The sequence below is a fragment of the Pezoporus flaviventris genome, unplaced genomic scaffold, assembly GCF_033815535.1.
Source record: "Pezoporus flaviventris isolate CSIRO_AGI_PZ_B2104156 unplaced genomic scaffold, CSIRO_AGI_Pfla_v1 ptg000185l, whole genome shotgun sequence".
In the NCBI taxonomy this organism is placed as follows: Eukaryota; Metazoa; Chordata; class Aves; order Psittaciformes; family Psittacidae; genus Pezoporus; species Pezoporus flaviventris.
The window spans coordinates 215,733-230,087 of record NW_026892733.1 but is presented as its reverse complement, the minus strand read 5'-3'; the positions used below and the strand labels follow the sequence as shown (position 1 = coordinate 230,087).

At 43.8% G+C, this 14,355-nt stretch overlaps 1 protein-coding gene across 5 annotated transcripts in view; it reads right to left on the bottom strand.

Moving 5' to 3' along the window:
• LOC133262054 (zinc finger protein 131-like) overlaps positions 1 to 10,094 on the bottom strand; it is a 73,009-nt gene extending 62,915 nt beyond the window's left edge. Inside the window, exons 1-4 of one of the 5 annotated variants that reach the window (XM_061440935.1) lie at positions 9,872 to 10,094; positions 6,048 to 6,186; positions 2,991 to 3,092; positions 874 to 1,018 (exon numbers count right to left, since the gene is read on the bottom strand). In XM_061440935.1, the coding sequence (XP_061296919.1) occupies positions 874 to 1,018; positions 2,991 to 3,092; positions 6,048 to 6,171 (371 nt within the window). In that variant the 5' untranslated portion in view covers positions 6,172 to 6,186; positions 9,872 to 10,094. The other 4 variants (XM_061440939.1, XM_061440936.1, XM_061440938.1 and 1 more) reach the window with 4 other exon arrangements.
• Positions 10,095 to 14,355: the final 4,261 nt, after the last annotated feature.

The window sequence follows — 14,355 nt, the reverse complement described above, 5'->3', positions numbered from 1 at the left end:
TGCGCACATTGTGTGACTCAGGTGTGAAACTCTGGATGGGGATACACACATACAACTCACTGTACCTCAAGGAATAACAGCTGGTTGTTTTCTTTCTAGTCTAGATTATGTGATGTGGAGCTCATTACACAAATGGTTAGTTCTATAATAATCTCTACTTTACCTGAAATTTCTGAAGTTTACCCCTTTCATTCAAAACTCAGACAGAGTCACTGTACTGCAATTCTTCCCCCTTCTACTGGGGTTGGAGAAAACTGAGACTGATAGTGATACACATTTGTTTTTCTAACCAAAGAAACCCCACCAAAAAAAAAAAAAAAAACTATAAAGGATGGCAATAGCTCTAAAACATTTGATTAAACAGCAACATTTGATGAAGTACTGATCCCATATAAAGCTGATAACAATTACATTTGTTCAAGAGATTAACTTTGCACCTTGAAGTTTTTTAATCACTGCCTATTCTCTTGAAAGCAGAAAGCTACATGAAATCAAAACACCAGCACATATTTGTTAATGTGGTCTAATTAACTGAGGCAAATTGTCACTGTACACCCAACTGTAATTGAGTGTGGGCAGTCAGCACTGAGACCTAGTATTAGTTAACACAAAGTCACAGGCCTACAATGTCTGCAACATCTACCAGCCATGTCACTTGTCATCAAGTTCCAGCCCAAAGAATGTGACGTTCACTTTTAAGCCTTTATAATTCTGATCCATATTTTATAGTCAAAGATTATACGGTCCCACACAGGTTTAGAAGGTCCCAGGATAAGAAACAGCACTGCAAAATACAGGCAGCCAGCTCCTGTAAAAGGATTATTAAGACTCTACATTTCAGTGTTGGGAAGAAAAAGAGACTTATGTGTTTACCTGATTTCAAGTGCTTTGATTGCTTCTAACATCTGTAGATACTCAGCTGCTTTCCAAACATCATTTGCTTCTTCCTCACCTTGGACCATTAGTTTTGCTGTATAGGTGAACTCAATTAGGTGACGAAATGCCATGTTACTTACACCTGTTTACAAGCAAAAAAAAACCAGCCTCTTTTACCAATTACTTCATCCTGCACACTTGCCTACTTACCATTTTGCTCACAACACTTAGACAACCAGTTTCATGAAGATGCCACTCTTGAAAGGCTCATGTTGGAATAAGATATCTACTATAGAAATGTGGGAATCTTGAACAACTATAGGGTCATGTCACACCGTTGCGGTTTAAGCCCAGCTGGTAACTCAGAACCATGCAGCTGCTCCCTTACTCCCCCCCTCCTTCCTCCCCCTGCTACTGGAAGGATGGGGAGGAGAATTGAAAGAATGTAACTCCCACGGATTGAAATAAGAACAGTCCAGTAGCTAAAGTATAACACAAAATCACTACTGCTACCACCATTAATAATAACGATAAGGGAAATAATAAGGGGAGAGAATACAACTGCTCACCACCCACTGACAGATACCCAGCCCGACCCAAGCAACAATCTGGGCCTTCTGGGCAACTACCCCCAGTTTATATACTGGGCATGACATGCTGTGGTATGGAACACCCCTTTGCTAGTCTGGGTCAGGTATCCTGTCTCTGCTTCCTCCTGGCTTCCCATGCTCCTCCTCACTGGCAGAGTATGAGACTAAAAGTCCTTGATCTGAGTAAGCATTACTTAGCACCAACTGAAAACATTGGTGTGTTATCTGCATTGTTCCCAGGCTGAAAGTAAAAAATGCAGCATTGCACCAGCAACTAGGAAGGAGAAGAATGACTGCTACAGCTGAACCCAGGACACACCAAAGATAAAAGGAACGGTAAGATGGACAAAAGGCTGCTTGTATGAAATAATAAAATCCATAAATTTAAACATAAAAAAAATAGAGATCTCTCTCTCAGAGATCTCTGAGCAGAAAGTTACTGGAAGCCATATTACTCCAGGAAATCGCTCCTTGCCTGCCAAGCAAGTATTGCTCCACACGTACCCTGTTCTTACACTCCTACCAAGGCATCTTTCTCTTTTTTATTTTTCCTCAGAAGTTTTTTCCAGTGGCAATAGCTATCTGTACTGGTTTTAGATGGGACAGAGTTAAATTTTTTCATAGTAGCTTGAAAAGTGCTGTGTTTTGGATTTGTTCTGAAAATAACTTTGATAAAACACTAATGTTTCAGTTACTGCTGAGCAGTGCTTACACTTCAGTCAAGGTCTTTTCTACTCCTCATACTGACCCACCAGCAAGGAAGCCGAGGGTGTTCAAGAAGTTGGGAGGGGACACAGCTAGGACAGCTGACCCCAACTGACCAAAGGGATATTCCATACCATATGACATCATAGAAGCATAGAATAATTAGGGTTGGAAAGAACCTTAAAATCATCTAGTTCCAACCCCCCTGCCATGGGCAGGGACACCACACACTAAACCATGTCACCCAAGACTCTGTCCAACTTGGCTTGAACACTGTCAGGGATGGAGTATTCACAACTTCTTTGGGCAACCTGTTTCAGTACCTCACCACTAATTCACCTCACTTTATCATGCTCAGTGATAAAACTAGAGGGGGGTGGGAGAAGACAGGCAGAGGGCATCAGTCAGTTGGTGGCAAGCAACTGTTCCTTTGAATCACTTGTCTTTCTTGGGTTTTAATTTCCTGTTATATTTTTCCTGTTATATTTCCTCTGTTATATTTTCTCTTTTCCTTACCATGTTTTGAAAGTTATTTTTTTAATTATTACACTGTTTTTATCTCGACCCATGAGTTTCTCACTTTTACCTTTCCAATTCTTCCCCCCATCTCGCTGGTAGGGGAACAAGCAAGCCTTGCTGTGTGGTGCTTAGTTGCCAGTCAGGGCTAAATCGCAACACTGTCTCAGAACAACTCAATAGCTGAGACCAAGAAAGCTAATCAACATGACCGAGCATGCCTTTAAGTCCATACCAAGGATACTACATTCATTTTGAGCTTGGTCACTCAACTCTGAAGGCTTTTATTTGCATGAATAATACCTTCAATCTCCACCAAGGGCTCCTGAGTGAAATCTTGGAAAAAATTGTAGAAGAACTGGCTACAGGCAGCAAGAACAGCCTTATGAGCTTTGAAATGGTGACCTACAAAAAGAGGAAAAAAAAAAAAAATCAGTTTAGGATAACATCATCCTTACTCATGGCAGAGAAGTGACTCAGAGCAGCCCTGCAGAGAAAGACTTGGGGGTGCTGGCTGATGAGAAACAACATGAGCCGGCAGCGTACACTGACAGCCCAGAAAGACAATCATATCCTGGGCTGCATCAAAAGAAGCATGACCAGCAGGTCAAAGGAGGTGATCTTGCCCCTTTATTCTGATCTCATAGGACCCCACTTAGAGTACTGTGTGCAGTTCTGGTGTCCTCAACATAAGAAGGATATGGAGCTATTACAACAAGTCCAGAGGAGGGCCATGAGGATGATCAGGGGGCTGGAGCACCTCTCACATGAAGACAGGCTGAGAAAGTTGGGGCTGTTCAGCCTGGAGAAGGCTGGGTGGAGACCTCTTAGCAGCCTTCCAATATCTGAAGGGGGCCTATAAGGATGCTGGGGAGGAACTCGTCATTAGAGACTGTAGTGACAGGACAAAGGGCAACAGGCTCAAACTAAACCAGGGGAAGTTCATGTTAGATATAAGGAAGAAGTTCTTTACTGTGAGGATGGCGAGGCACTGGAACAGGTTGCCTAGAGAGGTGGTGAATTCTCCATCCCTGGCAACGTTCAAGGCCAAGTTGGACAGAGTCTTAGGCAACATGGTCTACTGTGAGGTGTCCCTACCAGTGGCAGAGGGGTTGGAACTAGACGATCTTCAGGTCCTTTCCAACCCTAACTATTCTATGATTCTATAGTAAAGAATAAGGGCAGATGCAGAGAAGAGCACAACTGCAGAACCACCCCAGTCTACAAATCTATTTCAGCAGCATATACTATGTCTCCTGGTAACATGGAATACCACTGCACCTAGCCTATCCCATCTCATGCAGGCCCTTGCTGACATCACTGAGCTTGTTGAAGCTATACAACTCAATCAACTGGAGGACTTGCTCATTCCCTAGTGGTTTTTTTTCAGATATTTAATATCCTGTTCAAACTTTTTCTTTGCGCAACCTGTTCCAGTGCCTCACCACCCTCACAGTAAAGGTGAGCAATGCCAGCTCATGTTCAGTTTCTCATCAACCAACATCCCCAAGTCCTTCTCTGCCAGGCTGCTCTGAATTACTTCACTGCTCAACCTGTAGCTGTGCCTGGGATTGCCCCAACCCAGGTGTAGGACCTTGCACTTGGCTTAGTTGAACTCCATGAGGTTGGCATTGGCCCACCTCTCAATTGTGCTAAGGTCCCTCTGGATGGCATCCCTTCTCTCCAGTGTATCAACTGAACCACAGTTTAGTGTCATCAGCAAACTTGTCTTCTCTTCTCCAGGCCGAATGTCCCCAACTCTCTCAGCCATTCCTCATAGGAGAGGTGCTCCATCCCTCTGACCATTTTTGTGGCTCTCCCCTCAACCCTCTCCAACAGGTCCATATCTTTCCTGTATTGAGGACTCCAGAGCTGGACACAATACTCCAGGTGGGGCCTCACCAGAGAAAGGGGCAGAATCATCTCCCTTGACCTGCTGGCCACACTCCTTTGAATGCAGCCCAAGATACGACTGGGCTTCTGGGCTGCAAGCACACATTGCTGTCTTACATCCCATCTTTCATCCACCAGTACCCCCAAGTCCTACTCAGGGATACTCTCAATCCCTTCATCCCCTAGCCTGTACTGATACTGGGGGTTGCACCGACCGTCCTGGGTTCAGCTGTAACAGTTATTTTTCTCCTTCTTAGTAGCTGGTGCAATGCTGCATTTTTGACTTTAGCCTGAGAACAACACTGATGCTTTTAGTTGTTGCTAAGTAATCCGAACAAGGACTTTCTCAGTGTCATGCTCTGCCAGTGAGAAGGGGCACAAGCTGGGAGGAAGCACAGACAGGACACCTGACTCAAACTAACCAAAGGGAAATCCATACCACAGCACTTCATGCCCAGTATATAAACTGGATGGAATTACCCAGAAGGCCCAGATCACTGCTGGGTTGGGCTGGGTATCAGTCAGCAGGTGGTGAGCAATTGTATTGTGCATCACTTGTGTTTATTGTTTTCCTTTTCCCGTTTTAGTTTTATATTCTCTCCCTATGTTATTTCCCTTATCAAATTATTATTGCTGTTAGTAGTAGTGGTTTTGTATTATATCTTAATTACTGGACTGTTCTTATCACCATCTGTGGCATTTACATTCTTTTGATTCTCCTGCCCATCCCTCCAGGAGCAGGGGAAGAACAGAGAGGAGTGAGTGAGCAGCTGCGTGGTTCTGAGTTACCAGCCAGGCTTAAACCACAACACCAACCCAGGTGCAGGACCTTGCATTTGGCCTTGTTGAACCTCATGAGGTTCACATGAGCCCACTTCAAGCTTGTGCAATTTCTTCTGCATGGCATCCTGTCCCTCAGGCATGTCAAGTGCACTACTCAACTTGGTGTCATCAAAATAGTAGAAGCAAGAAGGCAATCTTATTTCAATCTGGGGTTTTTAGTTGTTCATTTGTTGTGGGTAGGGTTTTTTTGTGGGTGTTTTGATTGGTTTTTTTTTGTTGTTGTTGTTGTTTTGAGGTTGTTGGATTTTTTTTTTTTAAATCAACAAATACTTGTTTAAGTTCTCTGCATGCAGTCAGCTCAAGTTAGGCAAAGATATTTTTAGGATATTTTCTGAATCCTTAGACAACACATTAAATATAGTACAGCAGTTTCAAAGTGGGCTTCTATCTGAAAATATTTAGCCCCTTGTTTGGAAAAGCAGAAGCAAAATTACTAACCACTGCTGATGATTCTGTTCAGCCCAAGATTTTAAATGAAACTCTGCAAGCAACTTGCACATCAATACAGATCCAATAATGTTAGCAACCCAGTTTGACAGCTGACCTGTGACAAGTCCCATAGCTTCCCAACACAGCTTTCAGAATTCTCTATACCAACTGGTTCTCAGGCCTGTACATACATACCATCAACAATCAGAGTGATATCTGTAAACTGATCCTGCTCACGTTGTTCATTCAGCCTATTCAAAATAACTTTATAATGCTCAGGGAATTCCTGGATACATTCCATCATTTCTTCAGCTTCCATGGAAAAAGGACTAGTCTGCAAAAAATGGGGTAGGACAGTAAGAATACTGCACAAGTCAGTAAATACTACACAGTCTGGTTAGTATACAAACATGAACTAACTAGCACTTCTCAGGCACTACAAAACAATAAATTGTCTCAGTAACAGGTTTACTTGATTTTAGGTGACAGGTAGGAAGCATTCAGGTTAATGGAGTATAGCATTATTTATACACATGGAAAACGCAGTCAAAGTGGGTAAGTGCATCTCTTTATTCTACAGATTCATCAGAGACCCACCTCCCTCAAAGCAAATACTGCAGGGATATAACATCTCCACAGACAGCTATTCTATAACACCTCAGCACTGTAATGTCAGAATCTTTATAAAATTACTTCTTGCAATTCTACCAGTCCACTCGGTAGAAGAACAGTTCTGACAGTTTTCATACTTAAGTCACATTTTGTATCTAGTGAACACAAAACGTTTACTTCTTTTAAATAAGGATGCAATAAAGCAGCACTTTTCAGCTTCTGAGTACAAAGGAGTTGCCAGGAATATAATATGTTGTCACACCCAAGAGCTTCTTATTCTCTTAGCCTTCTTACACTTCTCCCCCTGCAACACAAAATAGTCTTTGCCAACCTTTTGAGAGAAACACGGAGGCTTGTAATCTGATGGCTCTTACTCCCTTACTTATACAACAAACACAGGGGGTAGAAGTTGCAGAGATTCTCGAACCTGAAGAGTTTTAACAGAACTCTGTGCCTGTAAATAAGACACATATGTTAGTGTGCTGCTTATGCAGAAGGATCTCTGGAGAAAGTCCAAGTGCTTCAATTAAAGCATTTCAAAAATTAACTCCCAACAAAAATTACTTAGGATCTGTGCAGCAGCACTCATCTTCAACTCCCACATTCACATGGCTCTAGTATCAAAAATGCCACAGAAAAAGCAAAGACACTTCAAAGTCACATTAAAGGAAGAAAGGCAGAAGAGCAGCTAGCATCAAGCCAAACATTAAATATAGAGATAGAAAATTCTGGGTGCTTCCTAACTTCTGATGGAGATTTTTGGTGTGATTGGAAAGTCCTGAGCACAAACCTGTTAAACCTGATCCTTATGTGCACTAACAACATCTGAGCTGATACCACCATGCTTGCTAAATCTCCTGTGCAGCTGTATAAATTCTACCTCCCTTCCAACAAACACATACTGGTATACTTCCAACAAACACTGGTATATGGGGTTCAACAGAAGTAGAGAGAAGAACTACCTGGCTGTGATAAAAGCAAAGTTACTTTTTATGACTAACATATTAAGTAAAGAAAATTGTGGAATTCCTATTGTTATGGTTTAAGCCCAGCTGGTAACTAAACAACGCAGCCACTTGCTCACTCCAACCCCTTCTCACCCCACCCCACCCCCCCCCCAGCGGATGGGGAAGAAAAATCAAAACAATACAAATCCCACGGATGGAGATAAGATCAGTGCGGTAACTAAGGTATAACACAAAACCACTACTGCTACCACCAATAATAATAATGGTAAGGGAAATAACAAAGGGAGAGAATATAAAAGGGGAAAGGGAAAAGAAAACAATAAACACAAGTGACACACAATACAATTGCTTACCACCCGCTGACCGATACCCTGCCCAACCTGAGCAGCCATCTGCACCTTCCAAGTAACTTCCCTCAGGACACCTATTTTTACCACAAAGCACACTCTTTCTTGCATCTCAGAAAAACTGTCATATGGAGAAGTCATTTTGCCAAGAGTATGAAAGAAGAGCAGAAGCAACTGTTTATGGAAATCTAGCTCTAGCTGCTATCACTGCTTTGCCAAGCAGATGCCGAAATACATATCAGAGTCTTGTGAAGGCAAATGGGAAGGTGAGGCTGAAGGGAGAGAATGCTGCTGCTGTCTTCACCTCATATGTAATGATGGGTCTAAAACAGATGACCAGCAGCTCCTACCTTTCTTTTGTTGTCTGGTATTCCACATAAAGTTTCATGTGGGAAGCTGTCAGCCACTTACTACACTGTTTAATTCTTCTGGCCCATTTTTGATACATCATACAAGGACAGATGGCTTGCAGTTAAAAGCCTAATTCCCCAAAAGTTAAACCAAACAAAATTTTAACCCCCACATCTCATTATTTCCACCTACCCCAAATTTACTACCAAATCATGTTCGTAGGAAGTTCTTACAAAAAAAAAACTCTCAAAATAACAGAGCGAGCCAGGATAAGAAATTTTGAAGTTTCAGTCTCAGAAGACTGAGTCATGAACAGGAAAACTACAACTTATGATAGATAACTTACTGTCCTGAATTAACACAAAACTAGTAAAAGCCATGTGAATTTATCACATATCTAAATACAGTTGCAGCATTCATCGAGTATTTTCATTTTAAACTCAGTGATATTGCATAAGAAAGCCCAAGAGAACAGCATATTTTCATAATGCTACTTTGCAGCAGGAAGCAAAAGGCACAAATCATCAAAGAAAAACCAAGCAGCCAAGCAAGGCAGACAGAAGCAATCCAAGATCCAAGCTGGCACTTACATGCAGGCTCATAGATGAGAGACAGAAACTGAAATAATTCAGTTAGTTACCTGGATTTTCTTGGAAAACCAAGTTGACTACTGAATTCACCATATCAGCCTCTGACACTGGATGCATGTCATATACATGCAATTTACATATCTGCCCTCATAAATCTACCTCAGTGAGGCCATCTTATTATTTCCACACTCCTGGTCTTCAACAGGAACTCCTCTTATTTTAGGCACTAGACATTTTCTTTGCTTATATGGATCAAACACAAACACAGGCAGGCAGAACAGAGTTATAGCAATTCAGACAACACAGGTCAGCAGACTGAGCACTGGTCAAACCACTGCCATCTCATTGTAGCTATCTCAGGAAAGAAACATGAGGGATACTTGGCAAGTCACTGCTTCAAGAGAACACAGACACGAGAATTTCTCATGCATTTTGCTGTATATTTTCCTTCTAAAAATAACAGCCACAGAGCAAAGATACGAGCCAGTCCCTCAGTCCCCTCTCAGCCACGGACAAGACCTCACTCTGAGGCAGAAGTGACCCAGGCACTCACGCCCTACCGAGCCGAGCAGGGCACACACCAGGTATTACACTGCCAAAGGGCAATAAGAGTCCTCCTGCTGCCCACAGAGACCGTGAGGTGGCGCCACGACCTGCCGTCAACGTCCCTTAGAGTCCCCACCACCCAACAACTCCGCAAAACTCTCAAAGACCAACTAGACCAGGCTAACCGCCTCGGAGCTTTAGCCTGCACAGTGGCCAGCTACAACCCCATTGGCGGGCGCTGATGACAGTCAGTGCGTCCACCACCAATCGTAGGGCGGTGACAGAGCACGCCCCAGGTGGAGAAGCCAATGACCGCTCGCCGAGTCCCAGGAGCGGGAGGAGGCGGAAGGCCTAGTTAGTGCTGAGTGCCTGTTGGGCACAGGCATTTCAAGAGCAGCGTGGGTGGCCATCGGCAGGCGCAATTATTCTACGGGAGTGCCTCCGAGGACAGTGCCGGTCCGAGCCATGCATTTAGCAGCACCGCAGCCTCGTTAGTCGTTATTACGTCATCAAAGCGCGCATTAAATCGATGACTTTTTAAATCCCGGCCGGATTGCTTGTGTGGCGTCCTGTGAGGTGGGAAAACAGTTCTGCTAGGTACTCACCGCGAGGAGCCCCTCGTCCTGCCGCGCTCACTCCTCCGTTACCGATTCCTGCTCCCCAACACGTTGACAAGCGGGGCAAGAGCCAGCCAATCTCTACTCGCATTCCCAACCTGTACTACACGGCGGAAGTCGCGTAGTACAAAATCACCTTTCACATGACAGGGTGTGCAGTTTGATTTTTCGGTGTATTCTGGGAGTTGTAGTCTGGCACTCTGTCAGTCTGCCAGCCAGCACCACGCGGCTCAGGACGGGGCGCGGCCTTTGGGGGTGGCCGGTGCCGCCGCGAGGAGTCGAGTCGAGCCGAGCCGAGCTGAGCTGCGCCGGGCCGGGCCGGGCCACGCCACGCCAGGCCAGGCCTGGCCTAGGAACGGAGCGGGACAGCCAGGCTGTCTACCTCAGGGCTAGCACACTTCGTGCAGTCTCAGCCCGGAACAGGGCCGGGAGCCCTGACGGCAGGCGGCCACTCTTCCCGGCAGGAAGGTTGGCTGGGGGAGCGACCAGCTGCAGCCACCTGAAGCCCCGCGGGAAGGCGGTGTGGCGGCGGGGAGGTGGCCTCGGCTTCTCGGCTGTTCCGCCTCTGGGAGGGGCACGGCTGCTTTCCGATCATGAAAGGAAAATGCATTAAATTCACCATTAGAATAAGATTAATCACCGTCGATTCTCCCAGACCTCAAGTCTGTGCGTTCGCTAGTTTCATAAATGAACCAAGTCCGTGCAAATTGCCACTGTAAAAAGTGCTGAAAATATTTGACTGCCCTTACTGTGTTACGGAAATTATGAATGCCAGCCACTATAAAGGGGTTTGACTCTAGGTTTCTGCCGAATCAATAGGCTGAGAGGAGATTCTTCTATAAAGTCCTTTTTATTAATAGCACTACAGCTTGAGCTGGGTGCCTCGGAGGAGGGATTTTGAACAAAGAAATCCCATGGCAATCTAAATTTCCCACCCCTCATAACAATATTAGGGTCTTGGGTTTATGAAAGAACTTCACTACTTAAGATTTAGCAAAGTGTCTGCTTGTTTTCCACAGGCTGACTGTGGAAATTTCCATTGGAAACCAACTAGAAAGTTGAAATGTGAAGAGAAGTATAATTCAGAACATAACTCATGCAGTTCACAGGGTGATATAGCTGTTGCTGGGTGCTGTATGCCAGTGCTCCAGAAGACCATAAAGGCATTGAAGAATCTCTAGGTGTCATAGGAGTTTCATGTGTTTAGAATGGATATAAAGGTGGGCAGCTTTCCAGATGTGTAGAAAGAGTAGAAAACTGGACCTGTTGCTATCTGTTGGACCACAGTTTAATCTTCAAAGTACTGTACATAAAATGCTTTTGGTAGAACTGCAGGAAAAAAAAAAACAACACATTAGGAACAGCAGGATTTCACAAAATATGTTGGCTTTGCAGCAGCTGGCTCTTGTTTTAAAAGTTCAGTTATTAAAATGCTTTAATTTTTGTGTAATATGTTAAGATTAACAAAAAGCATTTATTTATCAGAACTTTGTGTTTCCGAAAGATTCTGTGTTTACTGTCAGACACTGAAGCAAGTGATAAAATTATGCAATTATAGGACATGTTGGGGAACAGTTTTATAATGCTGTATATTTCTCAATAATGGGTGTTTTCTGAACATGTTAAGCCAAAATTATTATGTTAATGGAATAAAAGGTAAGGATAATTACAGAATTTCTTATGTTTTGATTTTCATAAACATTAAATGGACTCAGTGTGGGCAGGAGATTTTGTAAGATCTTAGGAATCCTGAAACTGAGTTTTCATTTCCTATTTTTGCAAAATTGTTTCTAGTGCCTGCATTCTTAAGAAATTATTGTCAATGGGATTCAAATGCTACAGACTGACTTGTAAAAATCTTTACTTTTTTTTTTTTTTCTGTCAGGTTTCATAATATTTGCTATGTACCAAAATACACTGTTGGTGCAATTACTTCTAAGTCAGCGGAATTACTCTGGAATTAGTTGGAATCACACTGGAATCTGGAATGAACTGGTCTAGATCCTTATGGGTGTAAACTGGATCAGTACTGATTTCAAAACACAAGAAATGAGGCCACTTTAAAATCACTGAAGTGTTAAAAACAAGTCAAGACGAAATTACAAAGAGGAAGGAACAACCTAGTCTGATTAATAGCATTAAAAGAAAATCCAGTTATTTTGAACACTTGCTCTTCAACTGTTTACATATAACAACAACAAAAACAAAGTATATTTATTGTAGGGGAACTCCACTGCAAAATAAAAGAAAGAAGATCATGCAGGAAACATACTAGCTCAAATTTATTTATTTATGTATGTATTTATTTTCCCTGAGTGGAGCCAATATCCTGCTGTGTTTTGCTATGGGAAGTTCAGAGTCTGAAATTTGTTTAGGCATGGATCTCATTTTTGTTTTCTCTTCAGATAAAGCCCAGCCATGTAAGCAGGGCTGGGGCTAGTTCAGGCTCTCTATTTCCTCCCAGGCGGAGGGACAGAGACCCAGAACTGCAAGGAGCCCCAGAATGGCATACTGGGGAGGAGAAGAGTGCTGAATTCTAGAGAGTCAGTGAAAGTGGTGGCTCTCCTCCAAGCTAGCCGATACTTGTGTGTGTCTTCCAGGTAAACATAAATCTCTGTTAAAACATGACTGGTCAATAATTTAGTGACATATGAGGATAATACATGTGCCCAACTACAGATGCACTCAATGAACTCTAGCTTCCTCAAATGCTGCCAACCCAGCTGGCATGTGAGACCCAGTGACCAGGTTAATTCCCAGTGGGAGTGTTCTTTACAAGTGACTCAGATTCTTCAATGCTGTGGTTTAAGCCCAGCCGGTAAATCAGAACCACGCAGCCACTCACTCAGTCCCCCCTCCCCGCTTCCTCCCCCTATTACCGGAGGGATGGGGAGGAGAATCGAAAGAATGTAACTCCCATGGGTTGAGACAAGAGCAGTCCACTAACTAAGGTATAACACAAAACCACTACTGCTACCACCAATAATAATAATGAAAAGGGAAATAACAAGAGAAGAGAATACAACTACTCACCATCCACCGACCGATACCCAGCCCAACCTGAGCAGCAACCTAGCCCTTCTGGGTAACTCCCCCCAGTTCTCCATCCTGGGCATGACTTGTTGTGGTATGGAATAACACTTTGGCTAGTTTGGGTCAGTTATACTATCTCTGCTTCCTCCCGGCTTCCCCTCCTCCCTGGCAGAGCATGAGACTCAAAAAGTCCTTGGTCAGAATAAACATTACTTAGCACCAACTAAAACATGGGTGTTATCAGCATTGTTCCCAGGCTGAAAGTCAAAAACACAGCACTGCACCAACTACTAAGGAGAAAAATGACTGGTACTGCTGAACCCAGGACAGTATCCACCCCTTATTCCATACCATTCACGTCATGCTCAGATCCCACATTTTTCAATATCCCATCACTCTTGTCTCATATATATATATATATACATGCCTCCATACACACACAAAGAGAGAGATATCATTCCTTAGTGCATGGACCAATTCCTATAAAGCTGCTGAGTTCATTCAGTCCATGATGTCAGGATCCATCTCTTCTAACAGTCTTTCAGGGTGTGCAGTGTTGGATTCAGATCAGGGATGTTGCAGAGCAGCTGCCTGCTCTAGTAAGTCCCACTGACTATTACCCACTTCTAGTTGTCCATGTGGGTGCTAGTGATATAGACAGCAGTAGCCCGGAGAACACTGAGAAGGACTACAGAGCCCTGGGAGAGGTGGTTAGGGGCTCTGGAGCTCAGATAGTCTTTTCATCAATTCTCCAGGATAAAGGGGAGGACCTTAAAAAGGCTAGGATGATCAGCCAGGTTAATAAATGCTTAAAACAGTGGTGCCATAGTCAGGGGTTTGGGTATCTATCTTGAACATGGGCCTCAATTTGGGAGGCCAGGTCAACTGGAGGCTGGTGGAGCTGGTCTAACGAAAGGGAAGAGCGGTTTTGGTAAGACACTTGCCAGGCTGGTCAACAAAGCTTTAAACTAGATGTGTTGGGGGAGGGGGGCCTCATTCCATCCCAAAACTCCCAGTCAGTTGCCAGCACCTATAATAAATGCTCAGAGAAACGTAGAGATCATAGACTCATAGAATGATAGAATCATAGAATCGTTAGGGTTGGAAAGGACCTTAAGATCATCTAGTTCCAACCCCCCTGCCGTGGGCAGGGACACCTTACGCTAAATCATATCACCCAAGGCCTCGTCCAACCTGGCCTTGAACACTGCCAGGGATGGAGCATTCACAACCTCCCTGGGCAACCTATTCCAGTGCCTCACCACCCTAACAGGAAAGAATTTCCTTCTTATATCCAACCTAAACTTCCCCTGTTTAAGTTTTAACCCGTTACCCCTTGTCCTGTCACTACAGTCTCTAATGAAGAGTCCCTCTCCAGCATCCCTATAGGCCCCCTTCAGATACTGGAAGGCTGCTATGAGGTCTCCACGCAGCCTTCT